This window comes from Hippopotamus amphibius, chromosome 6 (assembly GCF_030028045.1).
Source record: "Hippopotamus amphibius kiboko isolate mHipAmp2 chromosome 6, mHipAmp2.hap2, whole genome shotgun sequence".
Taxonomy (NCBI): Eukaryota; Metazoa; Chordata; class Mammalia; order Artiodactyla; family Hippopotamidae; genus Hippopotamus; species Hippopotamus amphibius.
Genome location: NC_080191.1, coordinates 137,064,765 through 137,092,327, shown reverse-complemented (window position 1 = coordinate 137,092,327; position 27,563 = coordinate 137,064,765). Strand labels below are relative to the sequence as shown.

The 27,563-nt window shown below is 36.6% G+C and overlaps 2 protein-coding genes across 4 annotated transcripts in view; one reads left to right on the top strand and one right to left on the bottom strand.

The window, feature by feature from the left end:
* Positions 1-2,329: 2,329 nt before the first annotated feature.
* GFM1 (G elongation factor mitochondrial 1) overlaps positions 2,330-27,563 on the bottom strand; it is a 41,824-nt gene continuing 16,590 nt past the window's right edge. For 2 of the 3 annotated variants that reach the window (XM_057740218.1, XM_057740219.1), the window contains exons 10-18: positions 26,277-26,378; positions 24,187-24,243; positions 21,267-21,404; positions 20,289-20,371; positions 10,266-10,428; positions 8,558-8,702; positions 3,647-3,807; positions 2,821-2,874; positions 2,330-2,669 (exon numbers count right to left, since the gene is read on the bottom strand). In XM_057740218.1, coding sequence (XP_057596201.1) covers positions 2,538-2,669; positions 2,821-2,874; positions 3,647-3,807; positions 8,558-8,702; positions 10,266-10,428; positions 20,289-20,371; positions 21,267-21,404; positions 24,187-24,243; positions 26,277-26,378 — 1,035 coding nt within the window. In that variant the 3' untranslated portion in view covers positions 2,330-2,537. The remainder of the gene's footprint in view (positions 2,670-2,820; positions 2,875-3,646; positions 3,808-8,557; positions 8,703-10,265; positions 10,429-20,288; positions 20,372-21,266; positions 21,405-24,186; positions 24,244-26,276; positions 26,379-27,563) is intronic. The other variant, XR_009054417.1, reaches the window with a different exon arrangement.
* On the top strand, positions 14,282-20,251 carry LXN (latexin). Its single transcript, XM_057740221.1, has 6 exons — positions 14,282-14,577; positions 15,886-15,948; positions 17,046-17,223; positions 17,538-17,674; positions 19,589-19,651; positions 19,920-20,251. Exons 1-6 carry the CDS (start codon positions 14,449-14,451, stop codon positions 20,016-20,018), a joined length of 669 nt encoding a protein of 222 aa, XP_057596204.1. The 5' UTR covers positions 14,282-14,448; the 3' UTR covers positions 20,019-20,251.

Here is a 27,563-nt window from a genome sequence, read left to right as displayed (position 1 = left end):
ATAAAAGAAACCTCATTTATGAATATTCTTATTAATTTTTTCCCTGTGCAGACTTTGGCTGCTATGTGGTCTTTACCAGCTACAACCAAACTAATGAGTTAACAAAAGATGTGGGTTCTGGTCCTTGGATTGGTTCCTGTGAGATCCTATTCTTTTAACTCCCACCAGCTGGGCCTGTGTCACTGCCTTTGAAATGCTGGTGTTATATTACATACCTCCACTCTTTTCTGGCACTGTATCTTCATAACCAGAATATTTAACAAGTTAAAAACACACCCAGGGCCTTCGATGCTTGGCACAGTGGTTAAGACTGCGCTCCCAATGCAGGGGGCCTGGGTTCAATCCCTGGTCAGGGAACTAATTACCACATGCATGCTGTAACTAAGAGTTCGTATGATACAACTAAGGAGGTGGCAAGCCCCAACTAAGGAGCCCACGTGCCTCAACTAAGACCTAGTGCAACCAAATAAATATTTTAAAAAAAACAACCAAAAAACCCACATCCAAATTTATCCATCTTAGTTCTAATATTTCTGAGTGTTAGCAATAGCCAGAGGAACTGTGCTAAATTCTATGAAGGTATTTCCTCATCAGGAACAATATTCAAAGTCAGTGTGAATAGCATGATGAAACACCAAAGCAATACAGTTTTTCAGGCTTGATACTATTGTAGCAACGGACACATTCATGGGAAAATTCACTTGGTTTGATGAGTATCATAACTGCGTTATCAATTTGAAAAGTTAATGAGCTATGTGGTCTTAGACAAGTTGATTACCTTCTCTGTGCTTTTGCCTCCTCTATTACAAAATGGACATAATAACAGTACCTACTTCCATAGAGTTGTGAAAACTAAATTAGATAATGCGTATAAAGCATTTAACAAATGCCTTGAAAACATTTGCTCAATACTTTTTTTTCTTAAGCTCTTTATTGGAATATAATTGCTTTACACTCTTGTACCAGCTTATGAGGTACACCAAAGTGAATCAGCTGTATTTATATACATATCCCCATATCCCCTCCCTCCGGCGACTCCCCCCCACCCTCCCCGTCCTGGCCTTCTAAGGCCATCACCCATCATCGAGCTGATCTGCTCAATACTTTTTTAAAATCTTTTTCTCTAGGAAACTTAAGTTATAAAGCCAAATCTATAAATCAAGAAAAACAAAGGAACTTAAAACAGTTATTTTATGTATATTATCCACTAAAGGAAAGGACCAGGATATGTCTATCACATCAGATGGTTTTTGGATGAAGCAATTCTGAGCAATATGGTAGAACTGCCTGGCCAAAGTCTAACATACTCTAGAAACAAAAGCTTAACATTTGTTCTTTCACAATCTCAATGAATACAATACATTCCAACAGACTCAAGTACAACTAGCATTTACTAGTTGGATGAAACAGACTAGCCAGCAACCCTGTAAATTATATTTTATTATTTCCAAGCTGCAGGAACATAAAAATGACTATAGATAAGAATAATATGCAAGAGTTTGTTTTTTACCTCGTATGTCTGCAAAAAAGTAACAGTTATACTCCTAAAAGCAAGCAGTTAAAAATTTGCAGAAGCCACAAATTGAAGCAATCAAATGTATATAAAACAGCTAGAAATTTGGTTAGCATTTTAATATTCCAGTGAAGAATCTGAGAAACATTCTTCGTTAAGCTCATATGGAATCCATCTTTTAAAAAAACATTTTATCCCGGTGACTCATTTATTTTGTAACTGGAAGTTTGTACCTTTGAAGCTCCTTCACCTGTTTCACTCCTCCCCCACCTCGCTCCTCCCTCCCCTCTAACAACCACCTACTGGTTTGTTCTCTGTATCTATTGAGACTGTTTCCATTTTGTTATGTTTGTTCATTTGTTTTTTGAGACTCCAGATGTAAGTAAAGTCATATAGTATTTGTGTTTCTCTGACTTATCTCACTTAGCATAATACCCTCTAGGGCCATCTCGGTTGTCACAAAGGAATCCACTCTTAAAGAAAAGGTGACACTCCAAGAAATGTCATGATGTACACAATTCACTTTCAAATATTCAGCAAAACAACTTGAAGAATGAAAGTATGCGACATAGATGGACAACAGACAACAGATAAAGCAAATATGACAAAACAAATTATTATCTGAAAAATACTGTTAACAAAATTGTTCATTGTTGAGTCTAGACGGAAGGTACATGGCTGTTCTTTGTACTATTTTTTTCAGCTTTTCTGTATGTTGAAAATTCTTATAATGAAGAATTTGGACATTTATACATGTTCTAAGCCTATAAGTATAGCAGAAAAGTCTCTTCCTCCTTCAAATAAATATTAAATATATTTCAATAATAATCATATTTTATTTGAGGTATAAAACCAATCAACAGTTGAGATATACATAGAAATAACTTTGATATAATAGAAGCTCCTGAATGTAATAGGAAGGGCTTCTAAAATTACCTGTTTCAGCCCGAATTTATTCCACTGGAATCCATTAAGGTATCTAAACCTTAGAGACAGTTAAAGTTAGTTAACAAAGTGAGGAAAGTCAGTTCTTGGCTTTTCCTTTTTTTACAGGAAGTTGACCTGTAGCTTCCAAATACTTATTAATGAGGTCCTCCTGTGTGGCTGGTGAACACGGCTGATACCTGCAGTATTCCATGGTATATTCTCCCTTCCCCTGGGGGTTACAGACAAAAACAAGAAGCAGATTTTTTTTTTTTTAAACAACTCTCAAGTAAAGTCATGCAAAGACAAGATTTCACAAAGATGATCGTTCTGTAGGACAGTATCTTGAAGAGCACAGAAGTAAAATTTAAACACCTGCTTACCTCTGTACATGACCTAAGTTCAGTAGAATAACCAAACATTTCATTTAGAGGGACCTGGAAACAAACAGAGTAGATACTTCAGTATTTCTTACTGAAAAATATTTGAGAAAAATACAGAGAAGCCTTAGTCATTTAACTCCTTTAGACTTGGGTTTCTACTAACTATTCCTGGTTTAAAAGAATTAAAAGCCAAAGAAAAACTTCTTTGTTTTACCACAAGTAGAAACCCTGTTTGGAAATAATTTCATTTGACAGTCACGAATAGAAACTAAATCTTTTCAGTTTCGTGGAGTGGACACCACTGACAGCCTTCCCTCTCATCTTCACTCCACTCGGCTGCAGCTCAAGCACTCAGAAGTGTTTCTTCTGCGAAAATGTGAATACAACTTTCCCTTGGACTCTTCAATGATAGGCCAATAATAGTGTGTTCTAGGAGGCCTTAGGTAACCTGATAAACCCTTTCTCCCATGAGATTTAAGTAAGGTAACAGGCAAGGGAATTCAATATTATCCAAATAAATTAGAACAGAATAAAATGGCTATGCAAATAAAGCTATAATGAGAAAGAAAGGTAATTACACATCTAAAAAAATTACATACTCACCAAAGGCCTACATGAAATGAATCTTATTTTTAGATTTTGCACTTAAAGAGATGTTCTAACAGCAAATTACAGAAATTGCCACACATAAATAAGCCACAAATTCAACACTCAAATAGCCAGGGAAATGTGCCAATCTGCTCTACAATTTCCCAAAACAAAAGCTAACTCTGATTTCCTCCTGTGGATAATAAAAGCAAGATTGTCAGTGACTAACAGTACTTACATCTGCATATACTGTAAAATAGTCCTCAATTCCATCTTGTCCTGTGATTACCCCACGGCGCCGGTTAATTCCTGCAATCACTGGTCCCTGAAATTCATTTGGAGCTATAACTTCCACAGACATAATAGGTTCAAGTATACATAATGTTGCATTTGCCAAGGCTGGGGTTTAAAAAAAAATGATAAATTGGTTTATTAATCTATATACAAACCGGAACTCTTTCCTATCCAGATATATATACAAAAGGGAGATAGAAAGTGCTCTCCCAAAGGTACACACAGAAATGATAAGGTTAAAATATCTGATCTGGACTCATTTTTCTAGTAGCAGTAGCAGTCACTCTTCTAAATGGAATTTCCAGTAAGACAACACTTAATTCTAATATTAGTATGTCCATTACCATATTTTTATCCTTAAAAATCATTTGGTTGCAGAGAATAATATAAAAGTGGTCTTAAAACAACATTCGATCAAGTTCTTTCCCATTTAATTTATGCAGTTGAGAGTTACTAATTCTTTCCAAAATCCTTCAGGATTAAAAACACTAGCTGTTAAGTCTCTGACCAAGGGAAATCAATATTTTCTCGTTTGTCCCTGCCAGACAGTTATTTATACTTGGAGACAATAATCAAGTCACGCCTGAGATCTCTCTAGGCTAAACAATTTCAATGCCTGACTGAGAATTAGAAAACCAAGTTTCTAGTTTCTGCTCTGCCTCTAATAAGTTACAAGCCTTTTGGAAAAACACAATCTATCCAGGTTGTAAGTTTCTTTGCTTACAAAATAAAGACATCAGCCTAGATGCTAAGGGCCATTTAAGCACTAAACCCCAATGTATTTTTAAAAATTGTTTATGTATCTTTTATTTAAAAAACTTATTTTTTATTCCACTTAGTACATAACCAGAACACTTCTTATGGTGACAAATGCGGACTGAGGTTGAAATGTAACAATGTGGAGAGAATATAACAAAACTTCAAACACTCATATTTAATTTGGACATTATGATTGTGCAAAATAATACTTCAGCCTCAGACTGGATGAATTATCTTTAAATAAAGACTTTAAGCATAACATGAGAAGGTGACAACAAGGAAAATATTTTGTTTTAAAATAATCATAATTTTCCAAGTATCAATTTGTTTACAATAAACTAGTCAGCAATTATTCTTGTATATTCATTAAAGCACTTGTTCTAAATTATTGCACTATTAGCTTACGTGCAATAATTATAAGAACAGCCATTTAATATACCTGCATTTCTTTGAAATATTTTCTAATTCAAATCACATCTTAGCTCATACCTAAATCTGACTCATTAATCCTAAATAATGAATTTTATTCTGAAAAGAGGTATAACTGAACTCTACAGACTCCTAAGTTTCATTAGCAAAGCCTGCAGAAGTCTACATAGACATCTAAAGCAGCAGACTAAAAATTCTAGACTGCAGAAGCAGCTCTATTTCTTGTAACTTTTTGGGTTACCACAACAGCGGAGCTTCCTTGGCTCTAAATAAATGTAATTAACAAAGAAGGTACCCAGAAAGACAGATGTGAACAGACATATTAAAATTTAGTTACACGTTATTTAGTGTTTGCAAAAGGTCAGTAATATAAAAGAGCTAGAGTGTGAAAGGGTCATATTCTAAAGGGAAAGAAGGGGCGAAGTATACAGCGCCCCTCTCTTATTGTGGAGGATGACCTGTCCAGTTCTCAGTTTCATATTCCCTCACCTTGCTCCTTTCCTTTTAACTCCCTCTTTCTTCCTAATTCCACCTTCTGATTCACCTCGTCCTTACTTGTGCTCTTCTCTGTCCCATTCCATATGACAAGACTGCAGAGCTAACTCACCCTGCCATTTTTAATAGTCACGTGGCAGCCAAGTCCTAAAAGCAATTTTTCCTTAAGTAGAATAAAAGGAAGTGAAAATACCCACACCATCACAGGAACTTTTAAGCCTAAAGTGGTGGGTAGAGGTGGTAGTGTTTCTATTTCAGTGCACTAGGGATAAAGTTGGTAACACCACGTTGGGTGCTACAGAGGTTGTGTGAGGAGGTGGTCAAGGGCTAAGACTCTGGTCTGGGTTTAACTCTGAGCTTCACCACTAACATGTAACCTTGGACCATTTGATTAACTACTCTTGAGTCTCAATCTTCTCAACTGTAAGGTCACTGTGGAAGATAAGATATGATAATTCATGTACTCAGCATAATACACAGCACAAAAGTGACCCATAAATGTTATTATGACCACTCTGAGACAAAAAGCTGGGGAATGGGTGGCATGGCACAGTGCTACGTCAAAGGTCATGTGAAGAGAAGAAGGGTGAGCCTTCACTATGCCCAAATATGTACGTGCAAGTGTTTTCAAGTACATTCTCAACTAATACTGTGGAATTACTATCTCCAAGCAGCCTGGACTTGCCCATTTCCACAGAATTAAGTATGAAATAGAGCCAGGCTTCAAACTCAAAGCCTAGGAGGTAAGAAAAGGGACACTGAGTAAAATGAGCTAACACAACCCTGGGTAGGCCTTTATTTCTCTTGTACAACAGCTACCAGCTCAATGTTCTGGGGAGACCAAGCGTACTGGTCTAAAAATTGGCCACAGAAAATGATGGCAATGGTTAACACCCATGGGGTGAAACAGTCCCTGAAAGAACATTCAATTTCACATCTCAGTTTTATTTATTACATCACTGATTAATCTCAGGGACAAAGTTTCAACTGTGACTGAAAACAGTTCGTTTTCAATTTTTAATGAAAAATACATGAGAATTTGAACTATCTTTCTTCCAATTTTTTTTTCGATCCTGGACCAGGGATCGAACCTGCCCCCGCTGCAGTGGAAGAGGGGAGTCTTAACTACTGGACTGCTAGGGAAGTCCCTTTTCTTCCAATTCTGATAATAGAGAACAGCTCAAAAGTATAAACTAATCTGATACTAAGCTCATCTATCAACATTTTCCACCCTTAAATTCTCATATGGTAATCAGTGGAGGTGTATGCATGAAAAGTTGATTCTCTTAAGAGCCCAGCCAAAATTTCCATTTACCCTTTTATCTTTCAATCATGGAGAAATAAGAATCAGATGATGAAACAGCAAAGTAATTCATTTTTCTCACTAGCACTCTGTTCATGTGCACATATTTATCTGGCAAAAAAACCCTAATACTTCTCAATTCAATTATCATCTACTGCTTTTCCTTTGCATCCCCACCAGGCAATTAATCAGACATAACAATATTTGTACACTTAAGTATTTAAAAACTAAATGGTACATATTTAACTTAGTTAATATTCACAGACATACAGACTTTTCATAGATATATATGTGTATATTATGGGCATATAATCTGTATTTATTTATATTTCATATAGGTACAATGAAAAAGGATGAGGCTCTTTGTTAACTGATTTTACCAATTACCTTGCTTTATATAACTTCTATCCAGGAAAGCTACCAATTTCTAGCAGAATCAGCATAGAACAGTTGGTGATTTCTAATTTGTTTTAACTATACTTTTAAAAAGTATCACAATGTATATGTTTATCAAATCATTACTTTAAATATTTTACAATTTGTCAACTGTACCACAATAAAGCTGAAAAAAAGAATATGAAGTGATTACAACTAATCTGTCAGTTTAAGATTTATTAAAGTGGTAAACCCCTAGAAGGCAAGAGGCAGGTGTTATAATCTGAATCATGCCTAATAAAATCTTATTTTCTTTGTGACTTTATTTTCCTTTTTCCTATTAACACAACTGTCAGAATGTGACAAGGTTTCTAGATCAAATATTTCAAGTGTACTTTAACAAACAGCTAGCTGGCATAAAGAAAATGGAGGATTCTCTCACCCTTTCACAACTAAGAAATGAAACCACAAATTACTAATGGCTGCCATTATTTTAAGTAAAACAAGGAATTAGCTACATGGTCAAGGCATGAGCAACCTTCTCCAGCCATTGCTCACACCTGATCACAGATGCAAACGGACCAAAAACAACAAAGTCCAAAATTCACACAAAATCAAAAAAATCCTGGTTTTTCAAATGCCTGGAAATGATGTGTTAGAATTAATTTTCTGCTGTCTATTTTGACCCTCTTCGATAAAAATATTTCTGAAATGTTTTGTGAATCATAATGTAATTCTCTGTGAAAACACTTATGGACATAACTAATGAATTACCATATAATGGATGTGGAAGAGATGACAAAGAGAAGGAATTTTCTGGCTTCCAGCTACAACTTAAAATTCTTTTGTTGAGTAACCACGATGTCAAACTGCTATGTTGTCATTTGCTTTTCTTTCTTAAAAGCAATGAACCAGATATATTTGCAATTCTCTGTTTCATCAGGGTTTTAATACACCTATTATTCTATATGAGAAAGGTTGACAATTTTAGCAGTTTAGCAAGAAGTCTGCACTGAAAATAAGGTTTACTTAATTCTTTCAAATGCTAAAAAGCCTACAATGTCATACATGAAAAAGTTGTTTACAAATTTATAGATTTTCTGACATCTGAATAAATCATTAAAAATAGCATGACTATAATGTTTCTTTAAAATACGTCTTAGAGTTCTGAGCATGTCTTCTCTATTAAAAACAGAACTTAGAGATTATCTAAGAATTTAAACATGAAAAATACCAGATAATTTAGAACAAAGTAGGATTTTAATATTGTAAGAAAGAAAACATAGTAATCTATCCTCACTTTGATTCTATGAATACCTGCCAGAAACTATCATGTTCCCTGGTGTGCTGCCTACTGCTCTGGTGGGTGGGGGGGAAGTGGGGGAGTAGGGGGCAGGGAAAAAGACCTCAGCAACACAGTGCTGCCTTCTGTGGCTCTAATGGTCCACCAGGGAAACAGAAGCACTGATGTGGCAAGTGCCAGACACAGCATACCTTGTTTAAGAGCACCTTCTCCTGCGCGGATGAAAGAGATTTCATTTGAATCCACCATGTGATGCGCTCCATCTTGCAGGACAAATCGGAGCCCAGAGAGCTTGTGACCAGACAGAGGGCCCTTCTCGCAGGCATCCAAAAACCCCTGTTAAGGAATGAACACAGCTTCTGGAGTGAGTGGGTTTCACTTGCGATACATTACGAAACGCCCCCAAACATTTTAGTACTCAGAAGTTTAACATTTTTATGCATGCTATATTTCACTCTTAAAAAAGAATTTTTTTTTAAGTTGAACAGCCTATTTAAGTTTTATTATTGTGGAATCTAGACGAACAATCCCTTGGAAAAGTCTATTAGTTAAAGGTGAGAGCTAGTTTGAAAGTGATGCTGAGTGCTAGCAATCACTTTCTCACAACCTCATCTTCAAGAGATCTTAATTTTACAAGGAGGAAGCTGAGGAAAAGCAAATTAAGAAATTCCCTAAAATTAAACTTCAATCAAAACTGACACCTAATCAACAGCTGTTTGTCTTAAGCTCCTACTATATACCTATCACTGCTCTGCCTCATTGACAGATCACTACATAACAGCTTCAGTGTTATACATCAGTTAAGAACCAAAATTAAAAGCTAATTTCATTTTTCCAAAGCAATTCTTTTTTTAAAAAAGCAGTTTTACTGAGGTATAACTGATATACAGTAAACTATACATATTTAAAGAGTACAATTTGATAAGTGTGCAATTCTTTTTCATTCAGTTACTTAAGTATTTGTAGAGCTCCTACAATTCAAGTTAGTTTTACATGGCAACACACACAGCTGCAAATGTAGTACAATATATTTCTAACATTTCAAAACTGTAAACTCTAAATGCTGAAAAATATCTAAGCTTTCCTTCACCTACATTAATCCTGGAGAATAAAAGGTAAATTAAAAGTGTGTGAATGACAAAATATTGTCTTGAAATAAAGTATAATGAATGAAATACACTAATCACAAAAAATGCTACCAAAATTAATGCTGAAACCAAAATTATCATCTGTTAATAAAGATTTCTAAGTTAATAGGTTAAAAAAAACTAAAAATCTCAATCTAATTAAGAACAGACAGTTGCTAAAGGTTTACAACAGTCTTAAAGCCAGTGACCTAGAAAGCCAACAAAACACTAGTAACCCCTTATATGTGCAAAGCACTTCACAATGCCCAAAGAAATGTCAGAGTCTCACCTGAGCCTTGATTTTGTGAGATGTTCAGGATTAAGTACTGTATGCTCAGTTTACAAAAGAAAGTGGCTTTGAACACTGATATTTACGCAAGGGCATGTTAATCACCAGCAGAGATGATGACCAGTAGCCAGGTGTTGGGAGGCTTAATGAATAACCATTCTACTACAACAGCACACTAACACTTTCATAAACCCCTAACGTCTACTACAAATTTCAATTACTGATTATAATCAGTGAAGTAGTTTCAATTTATCAAGAGAAATATAACTATGATTCAGAAACAGAATGATTTCCCCTCATTGTCATACCATATATTCACAGCTCTTGAACTTAGTGATTCTAAATCAGATGGAAAGCTTAATCAAATAAAGAAGCAGGACTGTAATGAAAACGAACCACAGAAGACAATGTGAGAGCAATATGATTTGATACCCAACAGACTGTTTTTGATTTTTTAAAAATAAAGTCTTGTTTTGTTTTTACCTTTTCTACAGCAGGCACAAATTGCTTCGGAACATTTGACCCGAATGTTTCATCTGAAAACTCCAACTTAGTGTAGTTCTCTGGCTCCAGAGGCTCCAGTACACCTATCACTTTTCCAAACTGGCCTGCACCACCTGATTGTTTTTTATGTGTAAACTCAAACCTGAAAGTAATTTGGGAAGAAGAGGGAAAAAAAACACAAAAACATAGCATTATATAATTACCAAAATGAAATAACTCCTACTAAATGAAAAACCACCTCTCATCATTTTTACTTTTTCCTTCAAATATGATGGCCTTGCTATAAAATTTATTATAGAATTTATTTAAAAAGGAATCCTGTCCTTTCTGTTCTTATTGGAGGTGAGGGTGGGGTACACCACCAAAGTAACCCATGGCTTTAATTCTGCTAATTCTGAATTTTACAAGTAGAAAGTAAAAGTCAACCAATTAAAATAAAAAGTCAGTCTAAGGTTCTTACTATTCTATTAACCATAACCTACATTCCAAAGAGCTACCGATTTCTTTTGGAATGCCTCCCTTCCCTGGGACACAGTGTTCTTTCCTTAAATCTCTATGAGGACACTTACCTGAAAATAGGAGCTATGCACTAAATCACTCAGATAGCTGCTATATGATTTTACAACTTGGACACTATGGACTGAGAAAATACAAGAGAAGGGAGTTTCAGGTGGAATAACTAACACCTGTCAACGATTAATGGCAAAATGATCATGATTAACATAAGTCATTCAAACAGACACACAGATCAGTGTTTACATCAAATTATCAATAACATAAGATGAAATAAACATGCATATTAAATATATGTAAACATAGGCTGCTATATCATTGAAAACACATTTCATAAGTATCCACTGTTTGCAAGGCATTTTTCCTTTAAACTGAAACCTTCAAGACCACAAGATCGAAGAAGCTGGCTGTTTTCAAAGTTGTTTGCAGATAACTGCAGGTAAATGGACATTAATGAGTGTGTGTTCCTGCATACAGATCTGTGAATGGTTTGGAAGAAGGAAAAAGCAATTTCAGTGGGAGATGCCAGCTTGGAATAAGCAGTTTTCATAAAGAGCCTAAGTGTCGATGTGCCTGATGAGCTGCCTTTAAATAATATTCCAGTGGCCAAGAGCTTCCGGAAGCGCTGGGAAAAACAATGCTGAAAGGTTAATTGTCCCGGGAGGGAAACAAACAGCTATCAGAACCAAGAGAAGGAAGCCGAAGAGAAACAACTGCCAAATCACCACAGATTACTGAAGGGATTCCAAAACTGTGGTCCATTGATACATTCTTCAGGTATGCTCAAGTTCTCTGAGACATTTTAAATTTTGTTTTCAATTGGACAATAATATGACATACAACATACTCTGGATCTGTGCTGTCTATATGGTAATCACTAATCATGGATATTTACATTGAAATTAAATTAAAAATTCAGTTCCTCAGTTGCACTAGTTACATTGCAAATGGTCAACAGGCAAGTGTGGAGAGTGGCTACTGTCTGGGACAGCACAGCCAAGTATATCCATCACTGCACAGAGGTCTACTGGACAGCAGTGCCCTGCACGGCCAACTTACAGACAAGCAATCCATGGCTGAGCCTATAATCAAGTGGATGCCAAATGACAGGACACTTACGTGCCAGGCTTGTGCAAAGCACTTTTTATGGACTGTCTTATTTGTTCTTCACCACAGACCCATGAAGTAGGCACTATTTTTTGTCATTATTTTACAGGTGAGAAACCTGAGGGTCAGAGAAGCTAAGTAACTTCCCTAATGTGATACGGCTCTTAAGTCAGGATTTGCACCAAGACAAATGCTCTTAAACACGTTTCTAGAGGGCTAATAAGAATATAAACTGATTTAACCTGCACACCATGCATCCACTTCAAAAGCTGTTAGAAGACACTGCACAAAGAGAGATTTTACTGTAGCTTAAATAGAGAAGTGGAAGAACTAAGACATCACTTGGCAGGCAGTGAATAGATATGCTGAAGGCAAAAAAAAAAAAAATCCATGCTCCTGTGGTCAGACCACTGGAATTTTGTGAAAGACAATTTCATCTTGGCAAAACATCATCATCTCTCACATTAAAATCAATGTTAATTAGAACTGTGTTGTTTTATTGTATATCTCTATTTCATAGATTTATTTTGACTTTATAGTCTTATCAAAGTTGCAAGCCATAGGCGTTTATACTTAGTTTTATGTTCACACAGCTATTTAAAATAATAATTTAATTTGCCCAATCCCAGAGACTCATCATAATTTTGCTACTTTCAAGGCAACTCATACATCATTCAAGTTTGAGGATAATGATCTCTTGACAAAGTTAATGAAATTTTAGTAAGTAAGATTTCAAGAACTCAAATATAGGAATAAGTTTCCCTTAATGCAGTTTATTTAACATCTAAACAGGCAATTAAAAAATTTTAATATAATAATTATATCTTAAAAAGAACCTAAATTGGTATGTTTCCTTTTAGTAAATAAATGCCTCATTCGTCACAACCTCTGTTACTAGCCTCGATCTACAGAGGTGGTAACTGTATTCATAAAGCTTCAAAAGGGTGACTTCATCTAGGAAGCTCACATATACTTCTCACAATTCTGATAATAACACAGATGTTAACTAGCTATCTGTAAAACTTTAAAATTTTATTATCAGCAAAAAGCTCTTTCTGTGTAATTAGAATGCATTCAGCCACTCTTTCTTGGACACTGTCAAAGCAGCACATAATTCATACAACTGGCACACAGACACAAGGACAACCTAAGAGGCTGGCTGACAGATGAATGACTCGCCTCCCCACCCCCCACCAAAAACCTTCAATTTTTTAGAAAAAGCCTTAAGAGGAGAAACTAATCCTTTCATCCTCTAGTTACTTGACAGTCGTTGGCTAACATAACTAGAAAAGATGAGAATGCCTTACTACTTACTATTCTTTAAAAATCTACCTACTCCGAAGACTTTATAAATAAATTTTAAAAGGTATTTGAGGAAGACATTACAAATACGTTTTTGTTGTTAACTTTTTAAAAAAGAGCAACACAACATTTATGTCTACCCCAAAAACCTCCAAAATCCATTTTGTGAAAAATAGCAAAGAATCTTTATTTCTAAGCCAACAAGCTACCGTGTCAGTTTGGCTATATATCTGATGAAAAGGAATCTTAGCTGCCAGATCTACAGCAAATCCAAAGGACGGCCTAAAGTTCCTTTAAGGTGACAGAAGGAGGTAATAAAGAGATCTGGAGAGTAAAAATGCACTGCCTATTAAAAGTTTGTGCTTGCTTAAGGAGCTTTAAAAACTGCTTTTGTTAGAAGCTACTTCAATGTAGCACTTCATATAAGTTCAATTTTTAAGTAAGTTTTAATCCTCAAAGTAAAACTTTCAGTTATTCAGAAAGTTGGAAGCATGGTGTGAATATCAAAAGCTCATCTTTCTAAGATCAGTAAAGAGAGAGGGGTGCAAGTACCTTTTAAATTCCTCCTGACCTACATTACATAATTCTCCAAATTAATGCTATCGTTTGCAGTCTCTCGTACTCTGATCTGGGCAGAACTGGTACACCACCACAGAAAGCTGGGGATGAGCAAGCCTGTTCCTGGACAGGGAAGGGAAAAGAAGGAATCACAGTGACTCACTACCTGGACCTCCTTTGGACTCTGCCCCGTGCCTGACACTGTGGGTGGTGTATAAGCAAGCTGCGCTCCAGTCTGCAAGTGAAGCAACCGGGCTCCTTCCACGGAGAGGAAACGAAGCCTCAGAGACGCTCCAGCAAGGCAAAGGCCAGAAAGCCCCTCCCCACGCTTCTGTAAAGGTTAATAAAAGGGAGGGTGTAGTTCCTGACACCCTCGCCCATCGACTCCCTCCTCACCCCCAGCTTAGAGGAGGCGGCTTTTTCCAATCAGCAACGAGAGAGTAAAAGGAGGCGGCAGCAGGGCGGGGCCCCCAGCTCCCGGGCGGCCGCTTGCAGCATCGGAAGGAAGGAGGAAATCAAGTGAGGGAAGGAGCTGGTGACCCCGCCCCAGACCACGCCCAGCCCCAAGCGGGAGAGCGGACTTTTCCGCCCGGAGCACTCAGCCGCAGGCAGGACGCGGGGCGCACGTCCCTTCGTGTTCAGCCGAACAGCCCCACACGAGCCCAGCCGCTGCTCACCAAGAATGGAAATCCCTCCGACCCACTACCCTGCCTCCAGGGCGGCCTCGGTGGTAGAGAGCTGCATCAACTACCAGCAGGGGACCCCCCACAAGGTGTTTCTGGTGCAGACAGTCAAACAAGCCAGCCTAGAGGTGAGTCAGGCAGAGGGCGGTGGGGGCACGCGCTAGCGTTCGCTCACTCCCGAGGGCCTCAGCTCCCTCTGCTCCCAGCTCCCCCGCACCCCGTGCCTGTGTTGGGTCTCACCGCTGTCCGTCTCTCTAGAGGAGTTGGCATTTCTGGGGTTGGTCTACACTCCAGTCTCTGGAGACAGCCCCAAGGCTGTTTGTTGTTTCCACGGGAAGGCAGAGGCATCGATAGTTTTTAAGGGCACCATTATAAGGAAATCGGTACATGTTCTCAATTGGGGCAGCTTCTCCCCTTTCCCCAAGTGAAACCTATAGGAACTATTTTCAAAACGATCTTAAAACTGGTACTTTGTTTTGCATCTACTACTCCAGTCTGGACTAACAAAAGCTCCGGTCTTGCAAAAAATTCTTCATTGCCTAAATTTTAAGACCAATCCTGTATTAGACGCTGACCAAAATGAAGGGGTAAACAAAAAAGCAACAGAAACTGACAAAGCAAAGTCAGAGTAAAAGTACTGTGGGCTGAAGCCTCACTTCAGCCGTTCAAACACTACTGCCACTGGCTGTTGTGAATGATGTGTCTCCCCCCGCCAAAAGGGTTAAATTAAATGCTCACGACATCAGCAACCACTAAACTTGTTTCCATTTTACTAAAATCTAATGGATTTAAGACTGTCCCTTATTTATCTGACAGAAGTTTAACTGCTAACAGTCTTTAAGAGCTGACAGGGAGTAAATATTATTTCAAAACCACACCAGATAACACAATTGGGTATAAACTCTCAATTGTATCTTGATTCAAAAATGAAATACCTAAACGTTTGTCTTACTGTTATAAAATTTGTTAAAGTATCACTTTGCAGGTCCACTAATATACAAGTAAAAGCAGTACTTAACATCTCTGAACACTTCGCAGTAATCTGCCTCAAAATGGAATTCACTGAACACTATTTGGAGGGTACACAAGGCTTCATGAAAAATCTTTTCAATCGTGTATTCTATTTGTCATCTTTAGAATTAAAATTTTCAAAATTTCTTATGTGGAATTTAGGATCACAGATCCAGAGGTTAGAGTCCTCTGATGATTTAAAGTGAATTAAAACCGATTTTATTTATATATGCTTTTATCTTATCCTCTTGTTCTCACCTGCTAAATTAGATGTCACATACATGGTGACATGCCTTGGTCAAGATCTAAGGCTTTAATCATTCACCCCCACCAGTCAGCGCCCCCCCCCAAATGAGAATGAATTCTTCTAACAATGTAAAGAACTGAGTTATTGTTACAGTAACACCACATTTTCTTCATTTTAGGATATTCCAGGAAGAGGACATAAGTATCGCCTTAAATTTTCTGTGGAAGAAATTATCCAAAAAGTAAGAGAAATGTCATTTATTATGAAATAAAATTTGATTCCTAATATTCCAGATCACCTCTGTTGATCAAATCATAGGATTAATTTGGTTTTTGAAGAAGTTGTGTGAATCCCTGCCTCAAGAAAAATGATCACAATACAAGGGTCAGTTTTTAGTTTTTGTGTATTCTGAGATACACTTAGTATTTCTATTGCACTATTTAGAAAAGAGATTCTATATACTTAAGTTCAAATAAATTTCCTTTAAAAATGTTATGCACTTCTAGGCCAGTGTGAATTTATGCCCAATATGAACAAGTGAAATAATTAACTCTCCAATCATCATCCCTTTTTTATGTTTGTCTCATTCTGCTCTTCATTTCTTTTATTTAAAGAAAGCAAGTGCTTTTAGATATTTATGAGCAATAGAATGGCCAACTGATACCACTGTGTTCAGATAAGACTCTTTCAGTAATGGCACAGGGAAATTTTTAAAAATTATACACCTGTCAAATTATCAATGAGACAAACTTAAAAGGAAGGAACTGCCACTTGTACCATAACCATCTTGAAATTTAAAAAAAAAAACTTGCCCTTTTGTTAAGCATAATTAAGAAGAGATACAGGCTAACAAAGAGATTCATTAAAAGGCATTTGAGCTGCCAGACCACCATGGTTACAAAGCAGAAGCAATGCTATAATCTTCTCAATTTACATCTGGATACAGATTGCAGAATCTGAGTTTAAGAAAATTTCTGTTATTTCAGGAGGAGGGAATACAAGTAATGGAAAGACGTCTAGTATTGGTATATAAAGTCAGACTAAAGTCTGCCTTACAAATGGACTTCCCATTAATACTGTAATACATTCGCAGTTATAAAATGAATTTACAAAATTATACGACCTTATATGTTATAAAATAAATTACCTATTTTAGATACCTCTAAGAAAATTATTGGGCCACCACCAATTAGATACCTCTGGAATAGGCATACTCAAATCAAGTCTGAAACAACATCATTAGGGGACAATGCCTTAAATGTTATATCTCAAAGAAACAATAATTAGTAATGGATGGGCATCTACATGTAAAGATCTTTTGCAAAATGTTTCAAACAGGAAGTTACAGTGAACTGCACAGCTGAAGTACTGTACCCTCCAATGGGACAAGACACTGCACCAGAAGTCAATTTCACATTTGAAGGAGAAATTGGAAAGAACCCAGATGAGGAAGATAACACATTTTATCAAAGACTGAAGTCTATGAAGGAACCACTAGAAGCACAAAATATTCCAGGTATATAAATATATGGCACGGAAAAATATTTTTTTCAACTTTAAGATCAATATCAATTACCTATGTTCAAAATTGTTAGATGTTAACCTTATGCTGGAAATATACTATCTTTTGCAAAAATATTCATTACTAATCTAATTCAACAAAAAAAAAAGGCTGTGGGACTTTAAAAATCAATCTATGGCTTAATTAAATTACTTTCTGTGCATATTTGAAGAAAATTAAGACATGACTTGAAATTTAGATTTTTTTAAAAGGTTAATACTGTATATATGAAATAATTCCATTTATCATATAAATGTTTCCCTCACCAGACAGTTTTGGAAATGTGCCTCCGGAAATGAAGCCAGTTCGACATTTAGCCTGGGTTGCCTGTGGTTATATAATATGGCAAAATTCTACTGAAAATACATGGTATAAAATGGCAAAAATTCAAACTGTCAAGCAAGTGGTAAGTAATTTCTATAAAATACACTAGTAATAGGTTTGATATTTACTGAAGGTGTTATAATCCATGATTGGATAAATAGTGCCCCTTCAGTCATTTTGTATTTAAAATAGTGAAGTCAGTATTTGAAGGAGAGGTCAGTTATCAAGGCTAGAGAAAGTGAAGCTGCACTTTCAAGAGAATGAAGTCTTGAGTTATAAATAATTTGGCAATGGTTTTTATGTGCAGCTTAATACAGATTATTTCCTTTCACAACCTAAGTTTTGTGTTCAAATTACTACAATCATATGATACTGAAACTACCTCTGCTTTTTTCCTCTACTGCAATGGTAGTGCCAGAGTTAGAGATATGGCTGGCATTTTCCCCCCAGGATCAGCTAGAGCAAAAATATTAGCATCTGTCTTTGTGAAGCTTGCTCTTTTATAACTCATTTAGTCATAATCGACAACCTCATAGCTTACTTGTCGCTAGCCTTGTATTTTAAGTCTGATATGATTATTCCAAACTGCCTCTTTCTAGACTTTAAAGAGATTGAAATAAATTCTTTGACTTCAGCTTTACTAAGAGGCTTAAAAGAAAAAAAAAATATGTCAACTAGTAGCATTTAATGGAATACAAGAAAAATACTAAGAGAAAAGCACTAACCATTGGATTGTTTTAGTTTGTTGATAACCAACTGCAAGGCAGCTGGAGCACCTTTACGCCACAAGCTTTTGCAACCACTATTCAATACGTTTGGACACTGGAGGACAGGATACCAATTACAGTACTCAGAGTGTCATGCCAAATACCTAGCATCACTATTTACAACATTTTAAGAGATCCTTTTTCTCATGCCTTTTTGTAGATTAGGAACCCTCGTTACAACACTCCTATAGGGGCACTGAGGCTCAGATAATTGAGTAGCTGGTCCAGGTTACAGAGGATATACAATCATAATCATGATTTTCAAGCTATGTTTTTATAGCAAAATATGCAGTGTTAGTAGTTTTATGAAAGAAAATTCCTGTAACCTTTCACTAAACTGCAGTTTTAAAGCATTAATGAAAATCCCAACAGAAGAGTTTAAACACTGTTTCAGGGTGGATATATTATACATCTTTACCTTTTATGATCCAACATGCAAGAAACCTTCCTGATTTTTACCTTATCCTTAAAGGACATTCTTTGTTGATATAGTCAAAGGGATTGCTTCAAGATACTGTAAGGAGAGAATAGTACAGTCTTATTTGATCCTGGGGCCATATTTATAATTACTGTCAACCAAAGGAACCACAGGAGTTTGTGCTGCCTCTTGGAATCTGGGGCTTGTTTCAACACATCAATTATAATCCTTAAAGAGCCCGTGTAAGTACAGCAAATTTCTGATGATCATGGTATGAAACAATGTAGATTCAACATTTCTGTGTAGCTGATGGTATAAATACTCTGTATGTCCAAAGCAATGAGTAACATAGATCAAAGCTTTAGTTACAAAATCAAACATTACATTTTATTATTTTCAGTTTTTTAAAGGAGAATTTCTATTATAAAATTGGTTTCCTTTAGTGTAAACACTCATTTCAGTAGTTTATCCCTTAAATGATGCTTTTCTGAACAATGGAAACATTAAGGAATCTTAACTGACAAATTATAGACTGTAATGTTAAGTAGCTACCACAACTCAGAAACTAAAAACAGAAAGGGTAAATGATTTTTAAAGTAACAAATTTTAAAAAATCATGACTTTAAAATGTAGTTTGAAAGAAACCTTAATAAGAGAATAGTTTTTCTGCTAGGCCAAATAATGGTATTCAATTTTTAATTTTACTGAAGTAGAAGTATTATTGTCATCTACTAATGAAAGCTGATTTTTAAAATTATTTTTTGCCAGTGATATTAAGTTTTAAACGCCAGGTTTTCATTTTTTATTATAGCAAAGAAATGATGACTTCATTGAGTTAGACTACACCATTCTACTTCATGACATTGCATCTCAGGTAGAGTATCATTTATCTTTATTTGATGCTACTTTGAAAATTGAGACTCATTTTGTAGCCACAGTATGCCTTATTAATTTTGACCCTAAATCAGAATTCATGTAAATTTAAATAGGCACAAGGCTGAAATATATTATACTTGTAGCACTTTAACTTGTTTTGTGCTATCTTTATGAGGACTGTTTTGTCTCTAACAAAATATAAACCCAACTCTGTTTTCTTAATGTTTTCTGAATTTTGTCATAGCATTAGTTTCCTTTCCTTGCAGGAGATTATTCCTTGGCAAATGCAAGTTCTCTGGCATCCACAATATGGTACTAAAGTAAAACATAATAGCCGTCTGCCAAAGGAAGCACAATTGGAATAAATGAAGACCGTAACACTGGATGACATATAAACATGCTTATTAATGATGTGTCTACCAGTCTTTACTGATATCTAACTTAAAGGGTCAGACAAATCCCCAAAATGTCACTTTGTATCAATGGCCTGAACTACAGAACTATATAACTTCCATAATAAAGAACATCACAGTGTAAAAGTGTCTTATCAACAGTAACAGTGCTATGTATATCCCCTAATAAAAAGCTTTAAATTTCAGCCTCATAGTTTATGTTTAATCGTGCTGCATACTTACGGGACAGGGGTCGTAATGGTCTCTCTGAAAGCAACTTTTGGCCTTCCTGTGATACAAGGACAGCCATATTCTCTTTCCATTCTCTAAAAAGAGCAGGAGAGATCTTTTCTGATATATTTAAATTAAAAAAATAATAAACTAAAAGAAGAAAAATCCTAAGAATCTTAACTACCTTAGAAGCATTCATTTAAATATGATAAGCAAATGATAAATCTTAAATCACTCAAGTACCTTATGAGGATAAATACATGATATTAAACAATACAAACTGCTTTTACAGATTTTATGTAAATGAATTCTAATTTAGACTGATTAATTTACACTTACCTCCAATTAATCTATCCACTAAAACTTTACCTTTGCTCCATTTTATTACATATTCACTGGAATAGTATATGAATTTTTTGTTATAATTTTCTACTATCTCAGCTTAAGATATAATCACACCAGAATTTTTAATCATAAGTCATATATATTTTGTTTTCATTCATAAACACACAAGACCTTTCCTAGGTAAGCAGGGGCCCCATCTACTCATTTGTTTATGTACATTATAATGATCTTCAAGTGCTGACTTGAGAAGAAAATAGGCAAGAAATGGCCTGAAGAGTGGGTACTGGTGGGTCGACTTTCTCAGCAGGTTTCTCCCTGAGGCTCTCTCCCTAGGGCTGAGACCAGGATACACTTGACCCAACAAACCATGACCTATGGATGGATGGATGGTCTTACTGCAAATCCCCTGAGCCTTGACTCTAGAAGTCTGCAGTGTTTTACAAATAAAAAGATTTAGAGATCAAAAGTAATTAATTAGTAACACATAGTGGAAGAAGCAGTATACCACATCTAGATACAAAAACCAGAGTGAATCTTGAGGAACCACTATTAGTTTATGACCATTAGACTGAGGATTATTGACTTTCACTCTTAATAAAACATAGACATAAATAAAGTGAATTTAATCTCCTTGTTATTCATTACCTGAGCATAGATTTCCAGGTGTAATTCTCCCATTCCAGATACAATTGTCTCTTTGCTCTCAGTGTCAAAGTGGACTTTAAATGTGGGATCTTCTCTTGTAAACCTGCCGATACCTTTTGAAAATTTTTCCAGGTCATTCTTTAAAAAAAGAAAATCATTACACATTTTATTAAGTATGATAAGCAATGAAACTGTTGAAAGAACTTTACTGAATGAAATCCAATACAAGAAGCAGTTAAGAAATAAAAATGATCTACCATCTAGTTCCTAGGCTATATATATCCTTTTAATATGTGAGCATGGATATAACACAGCCAAAAGAGTAGGGAATAGCTAACTTATAGAATTGCTTTTCACACCAAGATACAAGTCTAAGACTTAATTCTATACCCTTTCCTATTATATTGATAAAAACTGTCCATTTGTGGAAAACTGCCCATAAAACAGAAAGTAGAATTTATGCTACTGTGTTATATTTTAGAAATCCTATACATAATCAAAGGAATCAGCATGGTTACCAAGATTCTACTATAGATTCAAGAGGACAATTAAGACCAACAGTAAGCAAACGTACACTGAAACGTCTTCCTTTCAAAACAATCTGCTTGGATGTGATTTGATGAACATTTATTCTCCTTTGATGTAATTCCTTATATGATAAGCAGAATAATTATCTTCTAAGAACATGCCCAAACCTATGAATAATCCCCCCAAACCTGTGACTGTCACCTTACATGATAAAGGTGACTCTGCAGAGTGATTAAGGTTACAGACTTTGAGATAGGGAGATGATGATGAATAACCTTGATGGGCCCAATGTGATTGCACGGGCCAATGCAGGGGACGCAGGTTCGATCCCTGGTCCGGGAAGATCTCACATGCCTCAGAGCAACTAAGCCTGTGCACCACAACTACTGAGCCCGTGTGCTGCAACTTTTGAAGCGCACATGCCTAGAGCCATGCTCAACAAGAGAAGCCACCACACTGAGAGGCCCGCACACTGAAACAAAGAGTAGCCCCCGCTTGCCAGAACTAGAGAAAGCCCGCGCGTAGCAAGGAAGACCCAACACAGACAAAAAAAAAAAAAAAGGAAAAGGAATGAAGAAGGGTAGTGGAGAGACTGAAAGAGGGAAAGAAGAGACAGGAGATATTTGAAGCATGAGAGGGGCTCATCTTGCTGTTGCTGGCACTGAAGACAGGAGGAAGAGGGCTATGAGCAGCCTCTAGAAGGAAGGAGCGGCCCTCAAGGTGACAGTCAGCAAGCAAATGAGGACCCTAGTCCTACAAGGAGCTGAATTCTGCCAACAATCTAAGCAAGGAACTAAACCATCTCCTAGAGCCTCCAAGAAAGGAATGCAGCCCTGCCAATACTTGATTTTAGCTCATTAAGAACTGTGTCTGAACTGTGACCTATATAACTGTAAAATAATATATCTGTGTTGTTTTAAACCACTAGGTTTTTGCTAATTTCTTATGGCAGCAACAGAAAACTAACACTCCCTGAATCACCAGTATTAACAGCTATCACACATGGCTGAAGCTGTATTATATGTTTTCTATGTTATCTCAAATTCCAACCACAAGGCTGCAAGGTAGAATTACTCACTTTTTACAGGTGAGGAAACTAAGTACAGGGAAGTTAAGTGACTTGCTCAAGGCCACGCAGCTAGCTGGGACTGAATACTGGGTTAGTCTATCTCAAAGTCTTTTCCCTTTTCCCTGAACTAGCCAGGGACTCTCAACTTACTAGACAATCACCCCTGCCCCACTACTGAGATTCAGGGTTTTATACAGTAACTTCATTATTTGATATTAATTGTCTAGCAGGCAGACAACCCTGAGACACCAAAACACCTTTCGAATATTGACGCATTTGATTTCCCTCCACTTTTGTGAACTATCAACAGTTAAGTGTCTTACATAAACTGAATTTAGAAATAAAGAAGAAAAGTCTTCTAGTCTTTCATCTTCTGAAGGGAAAAGCAACCAATTTGGTAAAGTACTTGGAGCAAACTGTGGCATCTCACTGTGGTAAGATATAGGGTTCGCCTTTCCTCAAATTTCTGAGATGGAGTGATTGAATGTTTCTTGCCACCTCAACATTCTTTTCTATAATAAGAAGGGTCTGGAAAATCTCAAGGTCCTCAAAACAGATCAAGTGGTAGCTGTTACTATACCCACGAGACAACAAATCAGACTATGTTCTGTATATGATAGTACCTAGATGACAAGATGAAGTCATAAAATACTCAATGATGTTCAACATACCACATTAACATGATTGTTCTGAATGTAACTAATTTAAGAACTAAACAATTATGGTTCAAGATCAGGACTAATTCCAATGCAGATGCAATGCAAATGCAGAACCTATTCAAGTAATTTTGGCTAAAAAGCTAATGACATCAAATCCAATCATAAAACTGTTATATTTGAAAGTGAGTCAAAACAGTCTTGTTTGCAGGCCTTCCATGTTATAATTAGGTATCTACTTCATAACTACAACAGATGCAGAAATGTATTACAGTCCATGAGGCAATTAATCTACACAATATTCTAATTTACAGCGAGGTTTTTCTGCAACTTAGGACAAATGCCCCAGTTTCTTCTTTTCCATCTCTTATGATCTCAATCTAGGAAGTTACTTACACTTACCACTCTGGAGCCAATGATATATCTTTACCATAGTAAAAAGTTATAAAGCAGTCTCATGAATACTTTAATACCATCAACTTTTTCAAGTATACTGCGGAGTTTATTGCTAATAGACTAGTAAATTTTAAAAGGTGATCTGAATACAAAAGAGGAAATAGAGATCATAAGACTGCTGGTTATCACAAGACACCATATGCATTGTGGAGACATGAAAAAGAGCTCAAGTTTTTATTGTGATATACTGAGCATTAAATCAAACTCCTACCTTGTTAGAAGGCTTCATTGCTATTGAAATGACAGGATCAGGAACATGAATTGACTCCTAAAATATTTTTAAAAGAACAGAGAGGAATTCAAATACAATACTGTATGTGTCGGGAATGGATTAATTTTAACGTTCTCCTTTACAACAGAACAAAAGACAAACACTAGTCAACACCTTTAGGGTAGACAAACTCCATCTTGGTCTGTTTTTCATTAAATAAATGAATATATTAATATACAAATAAATGTGTCTACTTATATGATCTCCCTCCCTCCCCTAATAACAAAAATAAAGCATCTATTTACTTACTTAACTGTTTAAGACCCTTAAGTTTGTTTACATGTTCAGTTTAACATAATCATTACGTATAATGAATTCAAACGCTAAGATATGGAATTCTTATTGGCTAGTGGCTACATTTACTATAGCTATCTTCTGATAAGTTATTTAATCAAAATATATTGCAATCACTGATAAGAGAAGCAGAGAAAGGAACTAGATTCCTTATACATATATTTCATTTAATCAATCACAACTCTGAGAGGCAGATATTATTATCCCCATTTTACAAATAAAATCATTAAAGGCTTGGCAAGAAGAATAAATAACTTGGTCAAGGGCCAGCAGGTAGCACAGGGCAGAAGTAAGACTGACCAAGGTCTATTTGCCTCAAAGCCTGAGCACTTCCCACAACCTCCAGTCCCTTCATATTGCTAATGACAAGTTTAGAAAAAGCCTTATCAATAATTCTTACTAAAAAGTAGCCTTATCTAGATCCACAAGATCTATACAGATTTATGATTTTTGTAGTGTCCTAAACTCCGCAGGTAAAACCACAGACATTAGAGAATATTTTATACAAAAAAGCTGAATTATAAAATTAAGAGGGACTTCCTAGGTGGTGCAGTGTAAAATCCGCCTGCCAAAACAGGGGACACGGGTTCGAGCCCTGCTCCAGGAAGATCCCACATGCCTTGGAGCAACTAAGCCCGTGTGCCACAACTACTGAGCCTGTGCTTTAGAGCCTGCAACCCACAACTACTGAGGCTGTGTGCTGCAACTACTGAAGCCCGTGTGCCTACAGCCTGTGCTCCACAACAAGAGAAGCCACTGCAATGAGAAGCCCGCACACCACAATGAAGAGTAGCCCCTGCTCGCCGCAACTACAAAAAGCCTGTGTGCAGCAACGAAGACCCAATGCAGCCAATAAATAAATAAATAAATAAAATAAGTTTATTAAAAAAAATGAAATAAAATAAAATAAAGAATTCATCATATGATACAGGAGCTATTATAGTGCTCATCTGTTAGGGTTGGACCAGTTCTTATATACAACCCACTATAAATTCCTTCACTGCAAATCACCTATCCCCCTCGTACTCATATTCGTCCTTCACTGATTTCAGGAGAGGAAGCACCCTCATGGTCATACTGTAGAAGAGCCTGTTCTCCTGTGCGGGCAAAAAGGGGAGGGAAGGGGACTGAAAGGCAGGAACTGCCGGTGCACTCTCTTCCCTTTGGTCTCCCTCAGTGATGAAAAGGAACCTATGAGTTCCACAAGGCAGGCTGTGTGTAGTAAGCTGGACTGTCTAGTTGCACCCTGCCTGCAGGGCACGGTTCCATTCTGTCATGCTACCCCGGGAGCCTAGCCTAAATGTTAGTCTGCTCTTACAGTTCTAGTTCTCTAGGGGACTGATTGAGGGAAGGGTCCACTCTCTGGCTGCCGAGTTAATAAGGAAGGAGCACTTGGTTAGGACTAGCCTGATGATGGTGTCAGCAATTAGAGGTGCACCCACAATGGGGAGGCTGATCTCAGGGTAGAGGAGTCAGCGCTACATAGGCCAGGTTACCTAGTGGAGATTTTCCCTCCATGCTAAACCCTGGAGGATGGTGGAATGATTTTACTAAGAAAAATCAGGTAAGTTAGCTAACAGAGAACACTTGTTTAGCTGACATTAAAAAAGCCACAACCAATCTACACTCAATGCCTGTGGCACTCAATGAAAACTTCTGTGGTTGTTTCTCTGAAGTACTAAAACATAGACTTTTGAAATGCAAGTAGTAAACAGCTTTGAAGTTAAATGACTTACCATAGAAAGGCCACTATTATCTTTGTTTGTGAATGTGTCTCCACTAGCACAGTCAATGCCAAACAATGCACAGATGTCTCCGGCAAACACTTCCTCAACATCCTAAATAAAGAATACAGAAAGATACTTGCAAGTAATACAAATCAGGACACCGTAACTAAAAAGTAATTGCACAATAAACACACTGCACACAAACAAACACGGCAGAATCTCACCATGAATTCCACAAAGGAATTAGAATTAAAGCAAGACTAACAATCAATCATGGCAAGATAGGGCCCTTATCTAAATCACATCTCAACTGACAAGATTTCACTTTAAATGGAAACTCAGAGCTATATGGCATCTATCCTTGGAGGGTCTGCAGTACTAACAGAACACAGAGCCTCATGGTTCTAAAGTTATTTCTACAGAATTAAAAAGCATGTACAACAAGGTCCTATTATAGAGCACAGGGAACTATATTCAATATCCTGTGATAAACCATAATGGAAAAGAATGTGTACATATGCATAACTGAGTCACTTCACTGTACAGCAGTAATTAGCGCAACACTATGATTCAACTATACTTCAATAAAAAATAAATTAGAAAAAGATAAATTGAAAAAAATGAAACACAAGATTCTATCAGAAAGTAAAAAACAAACAAAAAAATCAAACAAACCATGTAGTACTATATGTGCTGCCACAGTCCAACAATGAGATGTGTATGACAAAGGCTTTAAGGAAAACCTGCAAAGGAAGTTTTGAAAACAAAGGCAGGAGAATGGAGTACAGAATGGAGACTGTACTTAAAATAATCTTAACTTCTCACAGATGCAGGCAGTTAAGAAAACACAGGAAATCTAAGAATAAATCATTGGTGCCTCTAAACTTCCTAGTCTTTGTCTTTTTATATTGGCAGTTCATTCATAACAGCTGTGGCTGTGAATGAGCAAGTGTGCGTGTCTTGCTTTAATGGTTACACAGCTGTACAGATCTCCTAGCTTCTGGTGCATGAAAGAGCTGTGACAATCACTAATCCCTGTAGCCTGCCCCCTGCTGCCTATCTCAAAAAACAGCAATGATGTCTAATTTTGAAAGACTGCCTATTCATTTTCCATGAGATACAAAAGTTATGGCCACCAAAAATTTCTGAATGTCATAAGATTTTGCTTAGACTAATAAATTTCTCTAGGAATAGAGAGCTGAATTGGGCAAGGGTGCAAGCAGGAGACAACCTCACATACTTGGTATTCCTGCCAAGGCTTAACCCTATGGACCACAGAAGGCTAGGACAGATTCA